Source organism: Bactrocera latifrons, unplaced genomic scaffold (assembly GCF_001853355.1).
Source record: "Bactrocera latifrons isolate USDA-ARS-PBARC rearing strain unplaced genomic scaffold, ASM185335v1 scaffold_1104, whole genome shotgun sequence".
Lineage (NCBI taxonomy): Eukaryota > Metazoa > Arthropoda > Insecta > Diptera > Tephritidae > Bactrocera > Bactrocera latifrons.
The window spans coordinates 6,576-34,265 of NW_017534525.1; the positions used below are offsets into that span (position 1 = coordinate 6,576).

General features: G+C 35.8%; 1 protein-coding gene across 1 annotated transcript; it reads left to right on the top strand.

Moving 5' to 3' along the window:
- Positions 1 to 578: 578 nt before the first annotated feature.
- LOC108973832 lies at positions 579 to 26,444 on the top strand. Its single transcript, XM_018941330.1, has 10 exons — positions 579 to 761; positions 820 to 1,295; positions 1,366 to 1,517; positions 1,582 to 1,726; positions 15,094 to 15,302; positions 15,356 to 15,554; positions 15,621 to 15,746; positions 25,272 to 25,422; positions 25,491 to 25,597; positions 25,669 to 26,444. Exons 1-10 carry the CDS (start codon positions 748 to 750, stop codon positions 25,962 to 25,964), a joined length of 1,875 nt encoding a protein of 624 aa, XP_018796875.1. The 5' UTR covers positions 579 to 747; the 3' UTR covers positions 25,965 to 26,444.
- Positions 26,445 to 27,690: the final 1,246 nt, after the last annotated feature.

A 27,690-nucleotide genomic window follows, 5' to 3' on the forward strand; every position in this document is an offset into this window, starting at 1 on the left:
CACAAGATGACGCCACTTCCCACACATCGCATCATCAATGGATTTATTGAGAGAAAACTTTGGTTTGCAGATAATTTCACGTTTTAGACAGGTCGATTGGCTACCAAGATCATGTGTGGGGATATGTACGAGTAAAGTCTAAAGTTTATGCTTACAATCACGCTTAGATTCAGGTCTTGAGCAAAACATCACACGTGTCATTTGCCAGTTACCAGTATGCTAAATTATGAACCTCGAAATAAGTAGATCACCCATTGATATATTGTAAGGGCTCATCTAAATGTTAAGTTTATATTTAATATTTGACGTAATTCAATATGTTTTTTGGCATCAGGAAAGAAAGCTTCTTTTATGTTTCACGGGGAAACAAACAAAAGCGAAGCATAAAGAGTATTCATAAACCCATGGAGACGTACGCTTCTGAAATGAGAACAAAATAAATGAGCATACATACGTACATACGAACACATTAACTTAAATATAGACGTAGCAAACAAGTAGCTGCGTCAATGCGAATATAAACAAAAGCGACAAAGGCTAAGTACGTCCAACGATTGAACAACAAGAACAGCAGAGATCTCAAAGGAATAGCCGCTGCATTTGCAGTTCTCTTAAAAAAAATTGTACTAACAATAGCACAAGAAGTTTGCAGAGATTTTAAATTAGACGTGAGGGCAGGGCACCTAATGCGTTGGGTTTGGCAGCCATAATTTGCATTTGGTAGCGAAAATTCAAAGTGAACGGTTTATGCAGAAATTTGAGTGAGCATTCGTTTAACCGATTTAATAAAGAAATTGCATAAGTTTTCATATTTTTCAGTATTTTAACCGTTATGGATGGAAAACCGAAGAAAACACGCCAGCGGAATCGGCCAAGAAATAAAGCAAATCGTTTAAAGGAGGACATCGGTCAGACCTCGAATAGTGAATTAAATAACACTGAGAGCGTAGCGTTAAATATTGTGGGTCAACAAAAAACATTTGGTAGTGAATTTTCAACGCAAACATCGAAAGATTCGGATAATGGTTTAAGATTACTGCAACAAATGATGCGCACAAAGCTTTTACAACAAGGCAAAAAGAGCGAAAAAGGCAATGTTAATACAAAAGCCTCTGAAAAGGTCGATAAAAAGGATCAAAAGAGTAGTGGTAGTTTGAGCAAAGGCAAAGAAAGTGGTAAAACGACAAATGGGAAAGCGGCAGCGGCAAACAAAAGCCCCCCAGATAACAATTTACAAAAGCAAAGTGCATTTGTTGCGAGTTTGCAAAGAAAATTAGAGAGTTCAGTGGCAAACGGTTAGTTACCAGAATTCACAGCTCCCTGTATTTATGTAAAAAGTTGTGCATTTGTAACTTTTGTCTATAGGCAGCACCGATTTACCTAATACTTTATTGGAAAACCTACAAAAATTACTGCATGAGGGACCAATAAGTGATGTGGAGTCCTCAGACGACGAGGATAATTATATCGAGTATATTTATAGACCGCGGCAATATTTTTTGGTCGCCCTTTGCAATGTACGTATTAATAATAGTTATAAATTTACTTCTTTTTTCACTGCTTACTTTATACATTTTACAGCTTTGTAAAGATGAGCTAACAGCGGAAACGAAAACTGTCTGCAAACGTTGCCAATTGGCATATTACTGTTCGATCCAGCATATGAAGGGTGACGAGCAACATCGGCAGATTTGTTATGCATTGCAACAGGTGGCAGACAACTGTGGTAAAAAAGAATTATTTCACATGCATCCAACACAAATACACAGTGATACAACATGCATACAAACAAACTTTCCAGAAATATGCAATAAAACACACAAATACCATTTAACTATTCCTACTTTATTGTATCACCTTTTATATAATTCAACCTGTCACAATATTCCCTTATATAATATTTAATATTTTTACTACCCAAACAATTTTTGCTTAATGTTTAAAATGCAATAGGCAATCTGGAGGCACAACTTATTTATTGCCACAAGTATATGCTGTTGATGATTTTGTTAAAAAAGTATATACATATTTTTCCGGAAGGTCTGCAAAATCCGCTTCAACAGCCGTTATGACCTCTTCATTTGATGAAAAACGCTTGCCACGCATACATTTTTTCAGTTCTGAAAACAAATAGAAGCGCGGGGGACCAAATCTGGTGAATACGGTGGATAGTCCATCAATTCGAACTTTAGTTCATGGATTAAAACCATTGTCAATATTTTCTAATAATATCTTCCAAAGGAAATTGATTTTTTCTTCTGCAAATCGGGTCTTTTTTCACGAATTTTTTCCTTCAACTGGTCCAATAATATTCAGAATTAATTGTTTTACCAGTTTGCAAGTAATTCACAAAAAAAAAATCCTCTCGCAACCCAAAAAAACTGATGTCATAACCTTCTTGGCCGATTTCCGACTGTATCCCTTTTAAAACGCTTCAAATGTTGCTGAGAAAGTCGCATTCGAATTCGGCACCCATTGTGCACACAGCTTTCTAAAACCCAAAATTTCACTTAAAATATGACTGACACGTACACTGAGATGTGTAGAGCCTCCACTAAATCTTTCTCAGCCAATCGACGATCTTTCAAAACCATACCCCGTATTTTGGCTATGATTTCTGGTGTTGATGCGTTTTTTGGACGTCCTTCACGTGGATCGTCTTCAAGACCAGAAACCCATCTTTCTACTGTTCTAATTGTAGGTGAACAATAATTATAAACTTTTAATATTCGTTCGTGAATTTCTTTTGGTGCTACACCTTCCAAAAATAAGAATTATATATATTTTTTATTAAATTTTTACCATTGTAAAAAAATACTGTGACACGGGGACACTAAATGGCTTGTAAACAAAGAATGAATTGACAGATTGAAATTAAGCTTCACGTACGTTCATATGAAGAGTATTCCAACAAACCAAAAAAAATTTCGGCTAGGGGCACTGTCTTATCGTACGACAAAACTTATTGAACAACTTGGTAAATGAGCTATCTTTGTTTCATCAGTACAATGTGGAAGTTGGAAACTTAATATATAACGGTTGTATATGAATCTCCTAATTGTTATTCACGGAGAAATTTCTTAACTTGTATTTCTTTCCATAATTTGACATATCGGGATAAAAGCACATTCAATTTTCATAGTTCGAAATTTTACTTTCAGTTGACTATTTAACATATGACATTAACCATTACTTAATTTTTGTGCAATATTTATTTTGATCTAAAACAAAAATTTCAAAAAGATTATTAATCTGTAGGAAATAATGATAATGAAGCTTTGTTTGCTTTGAAATTTGACGACGGTTTTTGACAGTTTTTCGAAGAAAAAATAGGAACATTTCCAAAAAACAAAGCTCCCGTAACGATACGGAATGACGTTAGACATGTTCTTTTCAAATTGCAACTAGATATCTTCAAAACTCTTCTCTTCAGAGTGGAAACCGTTTTAAAAAACACTATTCTGAGAAAAACGCGTTTAAACATTGGAGTTGCTACGTTGCCCGCTGTAGTGATCGTAATAATTTGAACTTCGATTTCAAAATTTAAGAAAAAGTTTAATATTATGTATACTATTATTATTAAAAAAATATATCGAATATAGGCTCATTCACACTGAGACGATCACTTATCCGTATAACACATTTATCAGTAAATACTTGAAATAATTTGTACGGCTTCCAAACTTATCTCCTGGGATTTTGCCTAACATGTTTACTGTTGAACAACATAAATATGTATAATACAAAAATCTATAATATGTATACATTTTTTTCAATTTAGTTAACATAATCCAATTTAGTAGCAAAATGCTAACTTGAAGTGGCTAATTATTGATCCTCTCAAATTAGGAACTTCAAACTATTTGATTTCTTCAAAGCATATTCTCCACATATGTACATATATAAGTAAACAGTTGTTCGATTTCATTTATACCCATGTATGTATGTAAAAGAAAAATTGACTAAAGTCATTAATGCTGCCAATATTTTCAGTAGTCTTAGCACGGTCAATTTAAGAGCAGCCGTTTAATCACAATTCCACCATGATAAATTATAATGTTCATACCCATGTATACTCACAGCAAATGCATGAATATACGAATATGTGGGCATGAGCATAAGGACTAATGCTGTGACTGTCTGTCGCCAGTTTCGCATGCAAATTTATTTCTTGGCATTCTTCCAAATGCTCTGCTCTGCAAAGATTGAACCTGCCTGATGCCTGCAAATAGTTATTGTACACTATACATACACCATAGGCTCATGCACACACTTGGCCTAGGTTTGCACCCACTAAGAACATTGGATAGGAAGAAAGATATGAACTCAATTTGTCAACCCTTCGCAAATTATCCATTGCAAAATCAAATATGTCGAAAAGGATAAGCCTATATTATTTTTATAATGTTGTTAAATTTTACTCTTTTTCATGACATTTCTTATTCGCCTTGAGCGATCGCCGTTTTTCTCTCTCATCAATCCATCGTTCCAGCCATTCAGCAAGTAAATGTTCATAAATTGAAAGTATTACGCTGTCAACTAGGACTATCTTCCCACCGTATTCGCTAGTTTTAGTTTATTTTATATTCACAGACTGAAAAAGTGGACCTCTATAAAAAAATTTAACTTAAATGAGGTCAAACTAGGAAATGTCTATTTTGAATACTTTGACGCTTCCCTAGTTGGTTTTATGCTGAAGAATAGAATAGTGCTGTTTTCATTAAACAAAAAACGTTTTGAATATTATAAATGACTGTTATGTGAGCAAAACTATTATGCTATGCTTACTATAAAAGTATTATAAGAGTATACAAAACCAACAGATCTCCCAAGTTATCTTGAAAATCTTGCTGGATTCTCAAGTTTTCCCCTCATCAAGATAATCAACCGAAATCAGCAATAACCAATTAATATGTATGCTCATATGAAGACAACTAGTCACAACACCAATTTTAAAATCAACTTACTAATGGGATTGTATGTGCATTATATAGAAATATGTATATGTGAATATACGTATATATATACACATACGGATTGCATATGCACATTACACTAGCAATACCGTATTAATCAATATAAATAGGTAATTTATTGGCAATTATCGGTTCTTTAAACGTTTTCAAAGCTTGTTATATGTAATAATTCATTGTTAGCGAAAACATAAAATTTCAAAATAATGTTTAGTGCGCCAAATATAATATTATCAAATTGTTATTATTTAATATCTTGCGTAGCTTATTAAGAACTATATTTATCGAAAGGCTAAGGAATGTGATTACAAGAGATTCGGTCAACGTTCAAAGAATACAAGATTAAAAAAACCATTGACGCCATAAAACCCACGTCGTCACAGCCTCTGAAGGATGAATTAGTTATACATAAATATTACTGTTTTTTATTTTTGGGGTTATCAGCCATATATCTTCTTCGTTGCATATTAATATAGACCTAAATACAACTATGTATGTAAACCTTACTCTATTCTGATTTTTTACTCCTCTTTGTGTTGCAAAAGCTAACCCAAAGCTTTTTTAAACTTTCAGTATTTGGCAATCTTAAGAAATGTTAGAGGAAAAGATATAGATTTCTGTGATATACTGTAATAAAAAAAGTGTTATGAAAAGTTGACATTACATTATTTTTTCTGCATTAAGTTATTGCAAAAAGCAGTAGGACTTTTTAATTTAAATTTCGCGCGAGACCCATTCGTCGAAATATTTTTTTCTAAACTGGTATGACTCTCAGTTACATCTGCCAAATATCAAATCAAAATAATCATTAGCGTTTAGTATACTATTGTCTCTCTGAAGTACATGAAGAACATTCAGGGATCTTTGCGATCAGTGAATTTATTCAACAAAGAAGTTCCATTAAATAATATTCGAAGGATCGGTGAAACCATTTTGAAAGATCATTTTGGCATAAGAAAAGTGGTTCTAAAACCAATAACTTTTTCGCAAAACAGTGTTGCGTCAACGTATGGGAAACGATGGTTTCTTACTACCAGGATGCCATGAAACGTATTATTGCTGGCGATGAGTGTGTTCGACCAAAAAAAAAAAATTTTTTAACCAATATCGCACCTCCATAAATTACGCCGGCTGTCACGCTAGTGCAGACATATTACTATGCACTTGGTCCTTCCGTTTGAGCATCATTTTCCGTGTGAACGACATGGCCTAACCAGTGATTTCTTTAATTTTTATTCTCTTAATTTTGTCCATGTCGTTGCATAGCCAATACAGTTCGTGGTTTCATCTTCTTCGATACTCGTTGCTCACGCCGATGGTTCCAAAGATCTTGCAAAGGACAATTTTCTCGAATGTTCCAAGTGATTTCTCATCTCGGATCGTCATCGTTTCTGTTTCTGTGCCATATAATAGGACGAGAATATAGAAATTAATATATCTTCGTCGAAAGAGGGGTTTGCTTCTCAATTGCCTTTCGATTCTTAAGTAGAACCTGTTAGCAAAAGTTATTCTTCGCTTTATCTCCTGGCTTTAATTATTGGTGGAATCAGGGTTTTCATTTACTGCTCCGTAGCAGCAGAATTTCTAGAATTATTGCTATGCTATCGCTACCGCTTTCACTTTGCTGGGAGCCACAGCAGAGCCGTAGCATAACAATGTAAAAGTGCTCTGCTCTGCTCCGAGTTTTGTTAGGTAAAAAACTGTAGCTGTAGTCTGCTCTGGCGTAACGGTAGCAAAAAATTGGGAGCGGTAGTAGAGCAGAGCTAATAAAACTTTTCATTTGCTACAGCTCCGCATGTGTTTGTTGTTTTTTTTATGCCATTTTCTGTCATAATATTTGAATTAATTGAATAATTCAATCAAAAATGTAATGCAAATCTTTTTACACTTGTTGCGTCAAGTGACTTTATAAATCTAAATGAAATATTTTAAAAAATAAAATAAAATGAATGAAATTTATATTATGTAAAATATTTACCATTTTTATATTACAAAAACTTCATCTATTACAAATATATTACAATACTCAATTGCTATGAATTTTCGATATTAATTTAAACCGCATATATTTTCCCCTTTTTTATTATTATATATACTGTTTAAGATGTTAGGTTAAATTTTAGGTTAAACCATGGAATTCTGGTAATAAAGAATTCTGTTGTACATAATCTGGCAACCCTTCTCGTGTTCAGCTGTGAATTTGGTGCTCTGGCGAATTTGTTTAATTTATACTTAAAACTTTATTGTGAAAATATCTGGATTAACTGATCTTTTGAGATAAGTATCAGTGTCATATTGTGCTATTGAAGCTATTGAATTTATTTTAATTCTGTGTTGGCTAATTTTAATTTATTGCGCCGAGTCATTTTCAATTTGTTTTTGTTGCTAAATTTTAAATAGTGCAATTGTTAGTGTTAATTTATATTGCTTACTTAAATTTCTTTCTTGTTTTTATTCGTTTCCATCTTTGTCCATAGCTGTTTGCGAGTTTCTTACTTTTCGTGTGTTACAGTGGATCTCAAACTGCTCGCTACATTGTTTGTTATCTTTGATAACCAGTTATCAATATTTTTATCATTGCTCTTTTTACTTTTATTATTTAACATTTTTTATATTTTTGTTTAATATTGCTTTTGTTCATTATGTCTTGTAACTTTCCGAACTGCTCTGTGAAAGGCGAGTCGGAACCTTTTTCTTCTTGCTGGCTTTGTGATGGGCTTGCCCATCTTAAATGTGCTGGACTGACAGGTAGGACATTGGATTCTATTCTTGACAGTAAGGGATTGCGCTGGTCTTGCTTAAAATGCAGACCAACTAAAATTGAATCGTTTAAAGTTTTTAAGCAGGCGGGCAATGGTTTCAAGGAGATTGGTCGTGAGCTTGAAACTCTTACTGGAAAATTTAGGCGTTATGAGAAGCTGTTTAAATCGTTTCAAAACCCAAATATTCAGGAAAAGAATCCAAAACCTTCATTTAAACGTAAACGTCCGTCTGACGAAAATACCACTGTATCTCCCTTAAAAAGAATGCCGCCACCCACTATTGACCTCATTAATATTTCATCCCCTTGTCTTTAAAGAGAAAAGGTTCCTTCTGCTCAGCACACTGAGAAAACTGTTACTGAACACGGTAAACGGAAAATATGTCAAGACCCGCCTCCAAATACCTAGAAGTCAGCTAATAAAAACTTAGTTGTAATACCGCGGAAAAAGGCAATCTCGAGATTTGCTGCGGATACCTCAGTCGATGATATAAAAGTTACATCTCATCGAAATTAAAAACGGTAGATACAGACATCCGTAAATTTAATTTCAAGTACAACCGGGATATTTCGTCGCATAAGATCAACGTATCTGCTGACAGTTTTCAATTGATACTTGACAACTCATTCTGGCCATCTGGGGTCTTTGTGCCAAAAAATCCCGTAAATACAAAAAAACTAATTAACAATAATTCGCTGATTATTTATTATCAAAATGTTAGAGGTCTTAATACAAAGCTTACTAATTTGTATTTAAACAGCATTCATTGTAACTTTAAAATCATTGCTTTCACAAAGACTTGGCTAAAGCCTCTCAATTTTGATAATGAAATATTCAACAGCGACAGGAGGTGGCGTCTTGTTTGCTGTTCATTCTTCAATTCACAAGTTATGTCTGATTTCTGTCATTAATGCACCTACCATTTCCGAAGCAGACGTCTTATATCAGTTATATATGTTAAAACAATCATACAATTATGGCCCAGATATTATTCCCTCATGCTTTCTTAAGAAATGTGCCAAATATATATACCAACCACTAACAAAACTATTTAATTCATCTCTTATGCAAGGCTTATTTCCTTCCATATGGAAAAGGTCATTTATAATTCCTTTATATAAGAGTGGATTTAGATCATCTATTGAAAACTATATGGGAATAGCAAAGTTGTCTGCAATACTTAAACTTTTTCAAGCAATTATAACAGAAGACATAACCTTCCGAATCTCTCCACTAATTTCTTGTTCTCAGCACGGTTTTCGTAGAGGGAAAGCTACAATAACTAATTTGTATCACATGTATCAACGGGCTTTAGAGAAAATAGGAATACTGATGTTATATACACAGATTTTAGTAAAGCTTTTGATAAAGTATCCCTTTCAATTCTTTTGAATAAACTTGATATCCTCGGATTTCAACCAATATTTCTATTGCTTCTTATCTTAATAACAGAATTCAATAAGTCGTATTTAACGATACTTTTTCTGACATAATCAATGTTCCTTCAGGCGTTCCTCAAGGTAGCCATCTTGGTCCAATTCTGTTCTTGTTATTTATTAATGACATATCATCTGCTGTTAAGTTTTCAAAAGTTTTATTATGTGCTGACGATGTAAAACTTTTTAAAAAATATACATACTTCAAACAGCGAAAGATGTTAGTTCCAATTAGACTTAAACAACCTAGTTTCTTGGTGTGATAGGAATGACATGCCATTGAACCTTTAAAAATGTAAAACGATGTGCTTTTCGCGTGGATCTGAAGACCCTACTTCATACAGAATACAAAACTTTAGGTTGGAGCAAGTATGCAGTTTTGTTGATCTGGGAGTAACTATGGATCCCAAACTAAATTTTAATCTTCACGTATCTTCCACGGTATTTAAAGCTAAAGGTGCTCTTAGTTTTGTTAAACGTTGGTCTAAAGAATTTAGAGATCCGCTTACCAAAAAAATTCTTTTTACATTTCTGGTGAGGCCTATATTAGAGTATGCTTCTGTGGTTTGGAACACTAGTTACCAAGTCAATACGGATAAGTTGGAGTCCGTTCAAAAACAATTTTTACTTTTTGCCTTAAATCATTTGCATTGGGATCCCAGTTTAAATCTTCCCCTTTACACTAATCGTTTAAAACTTATAAATCTCCCGACACTCGACAGTCAAATGCTTATGATTTCAAATATAATGTTTGTATTTATGAGTTGTATTGAACTTTAACATAAAGTATCCTATGTCCTTATCTTATTAGGGTGGGATGGATTAGGATTACTTTCTTATTGTTTAGTTATTTATTTTCAAAATGTTAAGTATTATAATGCCGGTATACTAACTGCCCTATCTAACCGGATTGGAGATGTAGCATTTTTATTAGCAATTGCTTGAATATTAAATTATGGGAGTTGAAATCATATCTTTTATTTAACAAGTATGAAAAATGTGTACTGGAAACTGTATAGGTTTGAACTGCAATGGCAAATCGTTGGAACTCAAAGGAATTCGTAGAATCAAGCATTCGGTCCCTTGTAATCGATAGTTGCGTCAGAATCAGTTGGGTTCCATTACACAGTTTCGGCGCATGAAGATTGCGAAACATAATAATGACAGATCCAGCTTTGAGACGCAAATGATGCGGCGGCATACCAAGCCTTTCCAAAGTATTTCGAAATTCCACTTTATAATTCACGACTTCGTCTTCATTGTCAAGATGATCCATTTCCAATTCCATTTCCAATTATTAGCGAATACGATGCAAAATGTCTTCGGCAATGTAATTTGGTTCGTCATAATTGACGCAGATTTGAAGGCTGATATGTTGAAATGATCATCGCGATAAGTGCGCGACCTTCAGTGGCATGCCAAGTAGTTATCGCATCGTCCATCATTTGATTCCAGCGATTACTAGTTTCCAGCAATTATAATTGCAGGCATGCTTCTCAAAAAGTTGCAGACACCGTACCATTCACAGAAGCAATCATCGTTTTTCGGTTGGGTAAATTCATCCCAATGCATTAGTTGAGAACACAAATGAATATCCATCTACTTGTTGACCTTGTTTTCTTTGTAAACATTTCTTCGACGATGCATTGTATGTATAATATCAAGGCATTTCCGAATAAAGCAATTTTTTCGCAAACGGGTCACTGACGCACCTAACTCGTCATTGTGAAATTTTGTAATTGGCGGTGTTTCCGTTTGCTAATTGCAAAAGTAAATACCCTACAAAGCGCTTCATTACTGTTCATGTATCGACCTATTTGATAATATCAGTAATCAATAATCGCCATGTCGCTTTCTTTGGTGAGGACTTGCAAACTTATATGATCGATTTCACTAAACATTAATTGATATGAATTGGGAGTGTGGTAACCGCAAGGTCTATGAACCATATTGGTTTTCATCAGTTTGTATAATACCGGATCTTTCTCTGCATCAGGGATCATCAATTCATCAATTTGATCTGGTGCAGCCACCATCCACCATCCAAAGAAGAATGCATGTATGCGTGTGGAAAAACTCCTCTTTTGCCACTCAACAGAGTACATTTAGCACAGCAGCACCACATATGTATACGTTGCTTCAAAATAAAGTCCATCAAACATCGAAGCTGCTGTTTGAAAAGTCATGCTGTACTATCGTGATGATCGCTTGCTGGGAGTACTCAAGTAGTTCGTGTGTCTTGGGGTACCATACGTTGATGGCAAAAAGGACGCCGACCGATATTAGCGCGACCTCTTCATGGCTTTGGGGTCGGTTTAGTATACCGTCCCAGGATTTCGGTAATATTGGCGGCCTTCAGGCCCCTAAAATTTTTTATATATTTTTTTAAACCTTATCAAGATTATGTTTCCTATATTTAGGGTATAATATTTCTTTATCATTTTTTTTGTTTTAGTTTGTAAAATATTTTAGTATGGTAACACTGATTATTTGACAATTTGTAATTCATTTGTTATTCTAAAATAATAATATTTCAACAATAATTTAAATGTACATTAAAAGCAATTTTTACACTATATTATATAAAATAAATGTGTGCAAATGAATAAGTGATGTGTTATTGTATATAAAATTTAAAAATTTAAGTGCAAAATTAATTTTAAGTAGAGAAAATATGTAATTAAAGTATTGCAAAATCTCCTCTATCCGACCATATCCTTTTTATCCTTGAAATCCTGGGACGGTATACTAAATTCTTCCCTGGCTTTGTAGCAAATTTCAATCTGTAAATGATCACTTAGTGCGGAACACACATAAAGTTTTCACTAATTTTTCTTTTGAATAGCAAGAATAAAACAGCATTCCACCGAAATTGAACGATTCAAATAATTTACAAATCAAAATATTATATTGAAAAACAAAACAAACCAAAAAAATTTTAAAAATTTATGCGGAAAAAAGTTATTTTTTGGAATTGTCCAATTTGGAAAATAGATAGTAGCCGATTCTCAGACCTACTGAATTCGCATATATGTAAAATTTTTTAAAAATCGGTAAAGCCGTTTCAGAGGATTACGGTAACTAACATTGTGCCATGGAAATTTTATATATTAGAATATACATACTATAGATGACAGAAAATAGCAAAAACAGAAAAAAACAAGTAAGGAAGGGCTAAGTTCCGGTGTCACCGAACATTTTATACTCTCGCATGATAAAGTGATAATCGAGATTTCAGACGTGGTTGTGAACCGTTTTTACCCATATTTGGTACATATCATCAGGGTGTTAAGACAATGTTATATACCGAATTTAATTGAAGTCGGTTGAGTACTTCCTGAGATATGGTTTTTGGTCCATAAGTTGGCGACGCCACGCCCATTTTAAATTTTAAAAAAAAGCCTGGATGCAGCTTCCTTCTGACATTTCTTCCGTAAAATTTAGTGTTTCTGACGTTTTTTGTTAGTCGGTTAACACACTTGTAGTGATTTTCAACATAACCTTTGTATGGGAGGTGGGCGTGGTTATTATTCGATTTCTTCCATTTTTGAACTGTATATGGAAATGCCTGAAGGAAACGACTCTATACAGTTTGGTTGACATAGCTATAGTAGTTTCCGAGATATGTACAAAAGAGTTAGTAGGGGGCGGGACCACGCTCACTTTTCCAAAAAAAATACTTCAGAATATGCCCCTCCCTAATGCGATCCTTTGTGGAAAATTTCATTTTAATATCTTTATTTATGGCTTAGTTCTGACACTTTATAGGTTTTCGGTTTCCGCCATTTTGTGGGCGTGGCAGTGGGCCGATTTTGCCCATCTTCGAACTTAACCTTCTTATGGAGCCAAGAAATACGTGTACCAAGTTTCATCATGATATCTCAATTTTTACTCAAGTTACAGCTTGCACGGGCGGACGGACAGACGGACGGACGGACAGACAGACATCCGGTTTTCAACTCTACTCGTCACCCTGATCACTTTGGTATATATAACCCTATATCTGACTCTTTTAGTTTTAGGACTTACAAACAACCGTTATGTGAACAAAACTCTCTTTAGCAACTTTGTTGCGAGAGTATAAAAAACAACAAACACATGCCGAGTTGTAGCAAATGAAAATTTTTAGTAGCTCTGCTCTACTACCACTCCCAATTTTTTGCTACCGCTACGCCAGAGCAGAGCATAGCACTTCATTTTTTGCTCTCGCTACAACTACAGTTCTCGGAGGGGAGCAGAGCACATACTTTTACATTGTCATGCTATGGCTCTGCGGTGGCTACCGACAAAGTGAGAGCGGTAGCAATAGCAAAATGAAATGCTACGGGAGTAGCTTAATTCCATTTCACTATCATTATACTTTTAGAGAAGACAGTGTCACTGAGGTTCAAAGTAGCGGCACGTACCACTTTTTCCAGCATTGTATTGAAAAGTCGCATGGGAGAGAATTATCCTGTCTAAAACCTCGTTTGGTATCGAATGGCTCGGAGAGATCTTTCCCGATTTTAATGGAGTTTGGTTGTGCTCAACGTCATGCGTAGACGTATGAGCTTCACATAGACACCAAATTTAGATATGACCTCGAATAGGCAGTTTCAACAAGTGGTGTTGAAAGCGATAAAAAGATGATGGAAGTCGATCTATTTTTTACGGTTTGACTTATTGTGAAAATATGATCTACAGGAGTTTTGCCTGGTTCAAAGGCACGCTGATGAGGTCCAATCAGTTTATTTACAAAGGACTTAAGTCTTTCACACAATTTTGTCGAAAGAATTTTATAGGTGATATTAAGAAGACCGATTCCGCGATAGTCAGTGCAGACTGCAGAATCTCCCTTCTTGTGAATAGGGAGTAAGTATACTCATATTCCAAGCATTGACCATTTATTCATCCGACCAAATCATGCTTATCAGCTGGAACATGCGCCTTTCAATCTCCTCGCCACCGGCTTTAAACAGCTCAGCCGGTAATCCATCGGCGCTGAGGCGTTGTTTCTCTAGAGACGCCTTAGAGCTGTATTCACTCCGTTTTGGTCGACTGGCGGAACGACAATGTTGTTGCGGTAGATCGTTGGTATGTGTTCTTCTTAGCCATTTAGCAGTACCAGTGTACGCTGTTTGTCTGTTATCAGGTTTTTCCACCAGCCCCGGATTTTAAGCCATTTGTTTCTTTGCCTTACAGCATTGTTTCTCCGTATTCTCCTGATTCGTGTTGCCACGTGTTGAGATTGGGCTCGGAAGAATGTTTCTGTTTCATTTGCGCTAAAAGGCTCCATCCAAGCTCCGGCTACGGCTGTGTAACCTGCACATAGTTCGTGTACTGCGCCACCACTCCACCCGAATGGAGAACAGAGGACCTTCAAGGTCCATGGGAGCTCGAAGAGGCAACATTCACGCCGGTCCAATCCTCGTGCGATAACCACTACAAACATACCTCTTGTCTTGATGTTGATTACTCAATTACGTTGAACGCAACAAAGTTTCGACAATCACTGACCGCCATTCATAGTATAGCCATCACCGACTTCCTTTCAGTGGCGTACTCACCACCCATCGCAAACGAAGAACTCGAGTCCCTCACCATCCAACAACAACAGGGAGTGGGCATGGTTTTCATCTGATTTTATCCATTTTCGCAGTGTTTGAGGAAGTGGTAAAAGGTATTCTTCTCAGAAAGTTGGCACATACAGACCGACGGATAGACAGTACATATATATATAATGAATATATAACTCTATATTTATCTCGATTAGGTTTAGGTGAATTCATTTATATTCAGACATTTATTTTAAGACCAAAGTGGCAGCACTCATATCTATCTACATATTTAATTTAATAAAATGGCATGTAACTTCGAGATAATTTGAAAAAATCATAACTGTTACCGGTTATAAAAAATAAATTTTCTCTTTTTCTGTTCAAGGTGGTCAAATTTTTCGTAAGTGCGGTGAATTCACCGCTGAACAATTTCGGTCCTATCGCATTGTTATAATACGACAAATAGAGTCCATAATAAATCGACCTTTGACAGCCACAGAACAGGAGGTAGTATTGTTCCCACGGATTTGCTGCAATACAAGCTGCCGCGAGTACGATTTCAGAAAGCTGGTGGATTGCGAAAATTGTGGACAGGTATTTGAAATATAAATTTTTTTCAACTATTATTACTACTAATAATTTTCAAGGTCGCGTACTGTCGCGATAAGCCGGAACATTTTAACAAATCCCATCAGGATTGGTGCAAATCATACCAACTGTTCAAGAAGCTAGAGTTAATGCAGGCCAAAGGTGGAAAAATCGATCCGGCAATGCCAATGAAAATACTCCATGATATCCCAGGAGCTTGTTCTAATACTAAGCAGATTCTGAGCAAATTAGACTGCGGTAACTGTACTAAAGTTTTACAATTGTGTATTTTATTGAGTATTAACTTTCTATTATCGTTATTAGCCGTTCAGGATGATTGTGAATTTTCTGCGCTTAGTCAAATATCTACGTGTCCCTTGACAGCTTGGTATGCTCTGAAGTTATGTGGGCATTTGAAGAAGTCGGAAGAAATTACTATACATCTCATCGGTAAGTATAAATTATTTTGGAATGCGTACGTCTATTTTACTTGAAGTATCTTAGCCAAAGTACTCGATGGTCTTAGCTTTACTTATCTTTCCCTCGTATGTCGATATAATGTCTTATGAAAACTATAACCACGCTTAACTTACACTTAAAATCAGATACCACAACTTAAACTACCCAGCAAGTTGCGACCACCCAAACTCCAATGCATCGAGCACAGCAACTATCCCATACACACGATACGCCTTATAAACCATAAAGGGAATGAATTGAGTAATTTTGTCAGTTCGGCCTTAATAACTGTAACTGAAATCTCGAGAACAGTTCGACTACAGCTCTGAGGCGAGTAAGTTCGTTAATCAACCGTCTAAGTAAACGTAAAATTGAAATAAGTGACAAAAGTTGAATTAAGTGATTAATACTCTCATCGCGCACTGGTGTAAACCCCGACTCACCCGACGGGGACGGGATTCCGCCGTTCCTCCCCCAACCATATCAAAAAATTACGGAAATAAAATCTCCTGGACCTAAATTTTTAGTGATGAAAAGAATAAATAGTAACGAAACCTTAACTAAAGTGTCCCCATTCCTTATCAAAAAAGTGATCGACGGTACATGCGGGCAAGTCGACATGTGCAAAAAAATCAGAGGTGTCGATATCCTCATAAAAACAAAGAAAAATACACAAGCTCAGAAACTCGAAAAACTAAAAAATTTATCCCTTTACATACAAGTAAAAATAATAATGCACTATAATCTGATTTTCACCAAAGGTGTTGTCTATTGCAACGACCTTCGTGGAATACCCGAAAAAGAAATCTTAGATGAACTTAAAGATCAAAGCGTAACTGAAGTACGAAAAATTATGCGTAAAGAAAACAATAATGACTCAACACTTGTGGAAACCGTTTTAATAATAATTACCTTTTCATCGCTCTCACTACCTGACACAACATCTATCGGTTACGAAAAAGTACGCATCTGACCTTACATACCTCAGCCTCTACGATGCTAAAATTGTCACCGCTACGGACACCTCACGAAATACTGCATAAGCCAAAAGCTATGCTCAAATTGCTCGCAAACTTTTCATACATCACCAGATTCTGTTGAAAAGTGCCGCTACCCGTCCGCCTGTCATAACTGTAGAGAAAACAACACCAGCTACGCCGACCACTCATCTTACTTTAGAAGCTGATCTATATTCATTAAACAAAAGGAAATTCAAGCTATTAAAATACTTCAAAAAGTGGACCAAATAACTGTCGCGCTTTATTTTTTGATATTTTGAACAATTAAACAATTTTATTTATTATAAAGACTATTGGCTTACATTAGGACTGCTTAAGTTCAAATCGTTCACCTTTGATTTTTTTTACCAGCTTCAAACGTTTCTGAAGACTATTGCAGGCGGCATGTACCACTTCATCTGGAATTTTGCCCCAAATTTTGATTAAAATACGCTTCAATTGATCCAATCTTACGATTTTCAAATATTTTAATTTGTCAAGCATGTATCCCCATATACTGAAATCCAATGGATTCAGATCCGGAGAAGATGGAGATCATTCATCAATCGGAATAAAACATGGCAAATTATCCTTGCACCAGCGCTGAACAATTCTTGCTTTATGAGCTGGAGCAGAGTCTTGCTGGAAGCAATATGGTTCGTTGCCGAAGAGCTCAGATGCATGAGAGTAAAAATTATTGACAATCACTTCATCCAAATAATATTGTGCATTGATTTTGACACCTTTCTCAAAAAAAGGAGCGGGAGCTTGCCTTTTTTGGATATGGCCCCCCATACCATGACAGACGTTGTGTTTAGATATCTCTGAACGGCTAATTTATCCGTTGGGATATCCTGCATGCTTGTTGCATACACGCGATCATTCTGGGGATTGCGACTTTTTTGCAATATGAATAGTTTTTATCTCCGTAAGGCCATGAATCCTCTTCCTTTCGTAAGGTTTATGTCCCAAGTCCTCTTTTAAAACATTTCGGATGGTTTTCCGGCTCACCTTCAGCTCTTTAGCTAGATTTCGAGCTTAGCACAATTTCGCTTATCCTTTCAGGCACATTCTTCACCAGCTCAGGTGTTCTTATACTTCTTTTTCGTCCAGGTTTTTTTGTATATTTAAATACTTAAAATTCTCTTAAATCGAGCCACAGTGCGTTGGACAAATCTCCGGTTTACATCAATGTCTTTCAGCAATTTAACAATTTCGCCTGTCGTTTTACCTTGCAAACGTAATTTTTGCACATATTTCTTCTTTTTTCTTTTTCTATATATTATCGTATTACTAATTATCTTACCACCTGAATACTATTACATTCATTTAAATATTTAATACAATACACTAACATGTCACTTACTATACTCCAATGCAATATAAAAGGATACACAAATATCTATATCGACCTACAACTATTGTTAAAATCACATTCTACGAAAATAGTTTCTCTCCAAGAAACACACGTTATCATCCAATCTGAGGGAAAACGATTTCCAAATTCGTAACACAATCCTTACTAACACTCCTAAACGACGGTTCGCCTTCCCACTACTCCACCCACCACACATTAACACACATTGAAATATCAATCGCATCCCCAATCATCGCCATTCAAAGCCATTGGAAAACCATTTCCCTATAATAATTACTCTCTTCCCTGACAATAACATTTAAATAGTCCCAAACCGCCCCAAATTCAATCTAAATAAAGTAAACTGTACCCAGTTTCACCTCCTAGCAAGCCATTTTAGCAACAATAGACCGGTTAGCACGAATATCAACAAAGAAACTGCAAACATCCACAGGATCTTACTTCAAGCCGCTAATGAATCCATACTCCAAACATCAAGCAAAAGATAATATACAGTCCCATGGTGGAACAACACACTACAAGAACTAAAAATATTAAAAATCAGCATTGGAATAAATTAAAAAGAAACATCTCGAACGACAATATAATTCAATATAAGAAGGCTCAAGCAAAATTCAAGCGAAACATAAAGATAGCAAAAGCAGAGTCTATTAGTCAATTCACCTCAAATATTAATCCGCACACACAACCAGGAAAAGTATGGGCAACCATTCGCTCCTTCTGCGGACTAAAACCCAGATATTCAATTCATTGTATCGATACCCAACTCTTAAATGGAAATACAACTACAGAAAATGCGGAAATTGCGAATATATTTGGACAACTTTGGTCGAAAAAAGCACAAAACCGTAACTTCTCGTCAACATTTCAGCAATGTAAACAAGACACCCTCAAAGGAACATACACCTTAATACCTAGCAAATCTGCTTCCTTTATCGAAGAAAATATAAGCTATTTGAAGTTAGACATTGCACTAAATAGACTCAAAGACAAAACAACGGTCTTGACCCTATATCTTACCAAATGTTACAACACCTACCAAAAACCGTAAAACACCGACTCCTTTATCTGTTCAACAATATATTCAATCAATACTTACCGCAGATATACAAAAATTGTACGGTAATCCCCATACTAAAACCTGATCTCGATAAAACCTTAATTAAATCGTACCGACCTATTTCTCTCAATCCATGATGCTCAAAAGTACTAGACAAGATCACTGCCAATATATTGTGGTGGTTTGTCGCCGCAGACAAACTTATACATAGTCATCACATGGGATTCAGGAAGCGAAAATCAGAGTTTGATTTCCTAGTATATCTAAACAATCATATAACTCAATCCCTATCGGCCAAAAAACACCTATCTCTCTAGACTTCTCCAAAGCCTTCGACAAAGTGGTATTACACTACATTTTGGACCAACTTAGACTCTGGAATATCGGCCCAAAAATTTTCCAATACATAAAGAATTATCTGACCAACAGAACTATCAAAATAAAAATAAATTCACATTATTCTCAACAATATTCCCTACAGAATGGTATCCCACAGGAATAACCATTATCCGTTATACTCTTCCTCATAGCTTACAATAAGCTTAGTAATATCATTTCCCTTCACAAGGAATTAAACTTCCTGGCATACGCTGACGACAACATCAACATAAGCTTTGTTAACAACCTAAAAATACTCGGACTTATATTTAATAATAGATACAAATCGAATAGTCACATCGACTACCTAGTATCTGCACTTAAAAAACGAATCGGCATCATAAAATGCCTCGCAAGTACAAAATACAATTGCAACACAGTGTCATTACTATTAGCAGTAAAAGCGTTGATTATATCAAAAATCAACTCCGGCATATACCTATACGCGTACGCACCAAAATCGACTACCAGAAAGCTGAATTCAACCATCAATTCTAGCATACGCACAGCCCTTGGCGCTTTCAAAACAACCCCAATCATATCCCTTAACTCCGAGGCCAATATCCTACCGTTGAACACCAATAGAGATTTTAGTACAGCTACACTTATAAAATCGGTCATAATCAACGATTACTCCCCTCTTCCCATGCTCCTATCCAAAAATCCTCAAAAAATAATTAATAAAACTCCATTCTGCCTAAATAGGATAAAAAACTTAGCAAAACAATTCGACATCCCATTAAATCTTAAACCTTACAAAAACTCCAAAACTCCGCACTGGAAACTGAATCACTCAACAATAAACACAAATCTAGCCCATTTCAAAAAAACGTTACTCCTCCACTAGTATTTAGATAGCAATTTTACGCAACTATCGAAAAACTCCGCAATTTCAAATTCCTATACACGGACGGTTCCAAAATCAATACTTAAGTTAGCTACATAATAATTGAAAACAAAAAAATTATAAAAATCGCACACCTACCCATCTATATCTCAAATTTCTCTGCCGAACTAATAGCCATTCAGGAAGCTATCAAATACGCCACAAAGTTACCAGGCAAATTCGCAATGTGCACTGACTCCCTCTCTTCTATTGACTCAATTAAAAACCTAAACAACCAAGACTTCTACTCCAACTCAATTCATAGGTCTCTTCTAGAGAAACCAAATAAGCTAAAATTAATTTGGATCCCAGGTCACGTACAGATACCCGGCAGCAAATGTGCCGACATAGCAGCTAAAAATGCTATAAACGCACCACTCATAATTACACCCAATGTAGTCTTCTCGGACATAAAATGTTTTTTAAAATCCCACTTCCTCCAAAAACACCAATAAATTAAAAAAATTACGATGTCATCTACGTACATCTCCATTATACCTTCGTTTATTAATTTTTGGAAAATATAGTTAACGTATTTTAACACCATTGTATTCAATTTACGAAAGTCTACGCATAGTCTGTAGCGACCATCTTTTTTCTTTGCCAATACCACCTTGCTAGCGACCTCTGAGCACGACTCACGTATAATGGCCTTCCGCAACCATTCATCTACTTGTTCCTTTACGAATTTTCTCTCCGCTATTGTCAAACGAGTTGGGGACTCACAAAAGACGATATCCTTATTTTTTGGAACAATATTCAACTTAATTGGACAGTTCAACTGAACAAAACTCGGCTTATAGTTTTCAATTAATTGTTCAACAATTTTCTTGAATTTAGGTTTAACATCTACTTCATTGTTGCTACTCATAAAATAAACATTACACGCACTTGCGTTATCTTCAATCGGGTGAAAGCGATACCCATTGATGTCCATTGTTGCAACAAATTTCTAAAAAAATCGTACCCAATGATTACGTCCACATTGATATTACTATCCGTGATTACTAAAAAGGTGTGCTGCGTACTTAACCCGTCGACGAACCCACACCCTCTGCGGCGACATTGCCTAAACCATAATAGTGTAGCGAAATTTCTCTGCAACTTGCATGTGCTAAATATTTGCTCATACACACCCGAACGTATTAACGACACATTTGCTCTAGTGTCTACCAAACAGCACAAGTTTTCGTTATTAATTGTCAACTGCTTTATTCGCTCTTTGTTAAACACAATGTTGATATTACGCCTAGACTCGGGACACTGCTTAGCCATATGACCAGTACCATTACATTTGTGTCTTGTTTGCAATCGACCCTTTTTGTTGTGATGAACCACAATTAAAACAATGTTGACTCTTATGCGTGGAATACAATGCTCGCGACAGACTGCAAGCGACATCTGTCAAATATTAAAATACACACGTTCTTATGGACGAACCTATTTTGACAGCTGCACGACTACACGACGGCAGGCCGACAGTTGTCGTTCTCGCTAACTTCAATTTTATCCTATATTTGCCAACGACAGTAGGACGACAGTAGAATGGTAGACAGAGAGATGAGGTATAGTGGTGATGCCACTAATATGTAAAATGTAATATTACTCAAAGTTCTAAAAACCAGACGTTATTTTACAAATAAAAGCATAAAATAGCTCTGTTACATCATTTATAATAACAATTCGTAATTTAAAACAAATATGTTTACTATTTACTTATTTTTTGCTTAAAAATTTCACATTGAACAAAATATTAAAATTTCATTGAAGTGCAAGGTATTAGAATGGCCACAACGAAATTGTGTACATGCAAAATGGACAACTGCGTTGTTTTGTGTACATGCCGGCCATTGTTATGTTGCTGCCCTCTCACAAACGTTCTTGTAGTAGGATTCACAACGCCATTTTCAGTTCACTGTCGTGCTGCTGCAGTCTGTCGCTAGCATAGTGTTTCGCGCATTACGCTCTACGTTGCTGCCACTCTTATCTGTTTCAATTTGCTCACGACCCCCTGCTGCATATCGACGTGCACTTGCTTCGTTAGGCTTAACCAACGGTTCGATCAATTCGTATACTTTGATTATTTCTTTGTAATTTCGTGCGCTATATAATGGATATTTTTGATCATTTCGCACTTCTACACCATCAGCTATGTACGAAATCACTGACTCCTCTTCTACATTACCTACCGCTGCTACTTTGCTCGTCTGAAGAACGTACTCATGGAAATTCTCTGATGTATGTTTTCGTCGTTGCCTTAGCTGTTTATGTACCTCTGCGCTGCTTGGTGTTTTATCGAACTCCTCCAATAATTTAATACACAACGGCTCATAGCTGGATACTGTAACAGTTTCTAAAAACAATGCTGTTATGCCTTTCATTTTGTTGCGTGCGTTGGCATACTTTTGCTTGAGTGTCAATTCATAAGCCTCATCATTTTCGTCGAAATTAGCAATCCACTCTCGAACTTTAATAGATTCCCCATCAAAACACGGTATAATTTTTGCGCACGCCTCGATGGACACATTATTATACTCTCCCAACAAAGTTGCTAAAGAGAGTATTATAGTTTTGTTCACATAACGGTTGTTTGTAAGTCCTAAAACTAAAAGAGTCAGATATAGGGTTATATATACCAAAGTGATCAGGGTGACGAGTAGAGTTGAAATCCGGATGTCTGTCTGTCCGTCCGTCCGTGCAAGCTGTAACTTGAGTAAAAATTGAGATATCATGATGAAACTTGGTACACGTATTTCTTGACTCCATAAGAGGGTTAAGTTCGAAGATGGGCAAAATCGGCCTACTGCCACTCCCACAAAATGGCGGAAACCGAAAACCTATAAAGTGTCATAACTAAGCCATAAATAAAGATATTAAAATGAAATTTTCCACAAAGGATCGCATTAGGGAGGGGCATATTTGGACGCAATTTTTTTGGGAAAGTGTTCGTGGCCCCGCCAACTACTAACTTTTTTGAACATATCTCGAAAACTACTATAGCTATGTCAACCAAACTGTATAGTGTCGTTTCTTTTAGGCATTTCCATATACAGTTCAAAATTGAAGAAAGCGTATAATAACCACGCCCACCTCCCATACAACGGTTATATTGAAAATCACTAAAAGTGTGTTAACCGACTAACAAAAAACGTCAGAAGCACTAAATTTTACGGAAGAAATGTCAGAAGGAAGCTGCATCCAGGCTTTTTTTAAAAATTGAAAATGGGCGTGGCGTCGCCCACTTATGGACCAAAAACCATATCTCAGGAAGTACTCAACCGATTTCAATGAAATTCGGTATATAATAATTTCTTAACACCCTGATGACATGTACCAAATATGGGTGAAATCGGTTCACAACCACGCCTGAAATCTCGATTATCACTTTATCATGCGAGAGTATAAAATGTTCGGTGACACCCGAACTTAGCTCTTATTTGTGTCGCTCTGCTTCATTGTCTCCACAAATAGTTTCAATAATGCTCCAACGTCGTTACTACTTACCATGTTGCTTGCTTCTTCTTTTTTCTACTCTCCTTCTTCGTTGAACTCGTTGCTCTGCTTTTGTTCGAATATCTCAACTTCGTTAACTGCTTCTCCGTTCTCGCTGCTGTGATCTGCTTTGTTTTCGCTGCTTACTTCGACCGCAACTAATTGGTTCTTTGAACTTTCTGCTCCGTTCTTCTGCGTTTTTTGGCTACTGTAAATTTACTCGGCTTTTTATTTGAATGCAACATTAGGCGCTGCGTGTTTGCTCTTCGGTTGAACCCCTATGTAAGGTCCAATAGGACCAAAGTTTATTAATACAAATGAGATTTATTACATGAAAGTTGATACAAAAAGAAATTAAATTATACAAAGTTGAACCGCAGTCCTCGAACATGGATAATATGATACTCGTATCTTTTTAGCATTGGCTCTCTTTTTCTCTCAAACGCGTCCCCTGATTATTTGACAGCGATGGAGATCAGGGAATTTCTGACAGTTTCTTTCAGAAAAATCGGGATGCCAGAAGTAAACCGCTATAATTACCAGACGAAATTAATGTGAAATGAAATTTCATTGAACTGTGCGAACATATTTTGGCAAAATAAATGTTTATGTAAATTAATTAATGATTTTGCATTTTAGCATTTATATATGTATGCATTTTCAAATTGTTTAATTTAGGGGTTTGTATAATTTATTAAATACAGTCTCGTATCATATTATCCATGGTCCTGCTGCCGAAACTTCGCGTTCTGTCTTCCTCACCTCTTTCTGCCAGGCTGTCCTCTATTGACCAGCGTTGCCACCTTACATATATAATGAAATATGAACATACTATTATTTCGCAGTATACTGTATAATTAACATCGTGATTGATCTTACCACTCACACTAACATTCTTAACTCCACCTAAATTATTTGCACTACTGTATATACCTACATCATATTAGCTTAAGGCCTCAGATGCCATACCTTCTACTTTATATATTGTTCTGAAATTTAGTTATAGTTTCAATATTCTTATAAATAAATAAATAAATAAAATCTCGGGAAGTGGTTTTTGTAATGAACGTATGATTTAAGCGAGAGTTGACTTGCAGGACATGTAAACCTATTAGCGAATTGGCATTAAAAATATCAGAACTGGTTAATTACCACGACTCTTCTAAGTATCATCCTACCTATAACCTTCTATAATATCTTATACGCCTTTTCCTCTAGTGTTAAAATGTTTACTACTTTTCAACCGCATTTTTTCAATAATTTCTGTCTGTCAAGCGGACGTCGCATTCGCCATTCATAATTGACTATAATTTTCTTTCAACAGGTGCTGAAATCGAATTTGAAGTGGATGTTTTACACAAATGGGAACTATTCTTCTTACATATTAATCCGAATACCAAAAAACTAAATGTGGTTTTTGTCGGTCCGGAGCTAAATCAAAGTAATGTGCCCTTTGAACAATTGGCGAAAACGAAGTAAATATAGAAATCATTTCTTCCGTTACTTAAAAGCAAACACTTAAAAAATGTTCGTAAATATTCAGATGTTGCAGGTCTTGTCGTAAAACACAGCGCGTGGTAAGTTACAGTTTTCAAAACCAACTGTACCATGATTACTTCAACTTGCCTACATTCATGACACCCGATTTAAGTAAGTCGACTATATATTACACGTATAAATACATAAGTATTTCCAAACTAATTTGAAACTTGTCTTTGCAGTTTGCTTCTTCAACGCTGGCTTATATCGTTACAATGGTTTTCAAATGGAGGATACTTGGCCTGAAACTATACGTATTGCCACGAATATAAAGTGCCCCATTGTCGTTACATCATATACGGCGTATGAGGGGCCACTCGATATTTCAAGATTGATTCTAGAATCCAGTCGAAGAATTAATGTTATTATGCCACCAGCTCTAAATCCATTTGCTTCTCAGAAGCCAGAGCGGAACTTTATATCGGATGAGGAAGCACCATTGATGTTTAAGAACTATTACTGTTTCCTAGTAGAATAAATAAACAATGTCTCATGAAAAATCGTGCTTCAGGCAACGGTGAAAAAAACATTATTCTTACTTTAGCACGAAAAGCTTCAAAATGTCATTGTAGGGTTACCATATCGGTCTCAGTTGTCGAGACATGTGTGTGACATACAATTTCGTGCACTCGCTCAAAAAAAATAATGATTAAAAAAATCAGTGCATTTTTCACGAAAATCAGAGAATTTTCACGAAAATCATCCGAAGGACAAAATGAGGGAATTCCCTGACAAATTGGGGATCATGGTAACCCTAGGCTATCAGGAATGGATTCTTTACAAATTTCAACCATATATATCTTACATTAACCGGTATTTTTGGTAAAATGTCAACTATTGCCACTGGGGTATTCGGGACCTAGAAGCTTGAACCGTTTTAGTTCGATTTGAACAATTTTTGGTCACAAGATGACATACTTCAAAGGCACTACTCTTGCAAGTTTTATTTCGTTCTATTAATGGCTTCTTAACTTGTATACCAGAAAGTGAAAGAATGCAGTGAAATTTAAAATTGTGTTGTGTGCGAAATAGGCGTGGTTGTAGTCCAATTTCGCTCATTCGATGTAGCTTAGATATTTTTGAAGATATTTATATAATATATTAAATTTTTTTGAAATCGTTCGAAGAAGTCCCGAGATATATGATTTCACATAAAGTTGGAGGCCAAGCCCATTATCCAATTTTGGGCCGGCTTTTTTAAAGCCCTCATATACCATATTGAAGGTAAAATCCAATTAGTGATTTATAGTGCTTTTAGTATTTTTTAACAGTACCGTTAGATGAGAAGTGACAGGGCGGCCCGATACAATTTACCGCCATAGGCAAATACCAAATTTTGCGCCCCTTTTAAGACTATTCTTCCATAACAATAAATTTTATTACTTTGGCAATTTATTGAGGTAATTTTATTAAAAAAGCACTCATTTTACAAAGTTGAAATGATTAACATACACCTTTATTACAATTTTCCCTAACTCAGTAAATATAGAAAAAAACAAGTAAGGAGGGCTAAGTTCGGGTGTCACCGAACATTTTATACTCTCGCATGATAAAGTGATAATCGAGATTTCAGGCGTGGTTGTGAACCGATTTCACCCATATTTGGTACATGTCATCAGGGCGTAAAGAAAGTATTATATACCGAATTTCATTGAAATCGGTTGAGTACTTTCTGAGATATGGTTTTTGGTCCTTAAGTGGGCGACGCCACACACATTTTCAATTTTTAAAAAAAGCCTGGATGCAGCTTCCTTCTGACATTTCTTCCGTAAAATTTAGTGTTTCTGACGTTTTTTGTTAGTCGGTTAACACACTTTTAGTGATTTTCAACATAACCTTTGTATGGGAGGTGGGCGTGGTTATAATCCGATTTCTTCCATTTTTGAACTGTATATGGAAATGCCTAAAAGAAACGACTCTATACGGTTTGGTTGACATAGCTATAGTAGTTTTCGAGATATGTACAAAAAAGTTAGTAGTTGGCGGGGCCACGAACACTTTTCCAAAAAAATTACGTCCAAATATGCCCCTCCCTAATGCGATCCTTTGTGGAAAATTTCATTTTAATATCTTTATTTATGGCTTAGTTATGACACTTTATAGGTTTTCGGTTTCCGCCATTTTGTGGGCGTGGCAGTGGGCCGGTTTTGCCCATCTTCGAACTTAACCCTCTTATGGAGTCAAGAAATACGTGTACCAAGTTT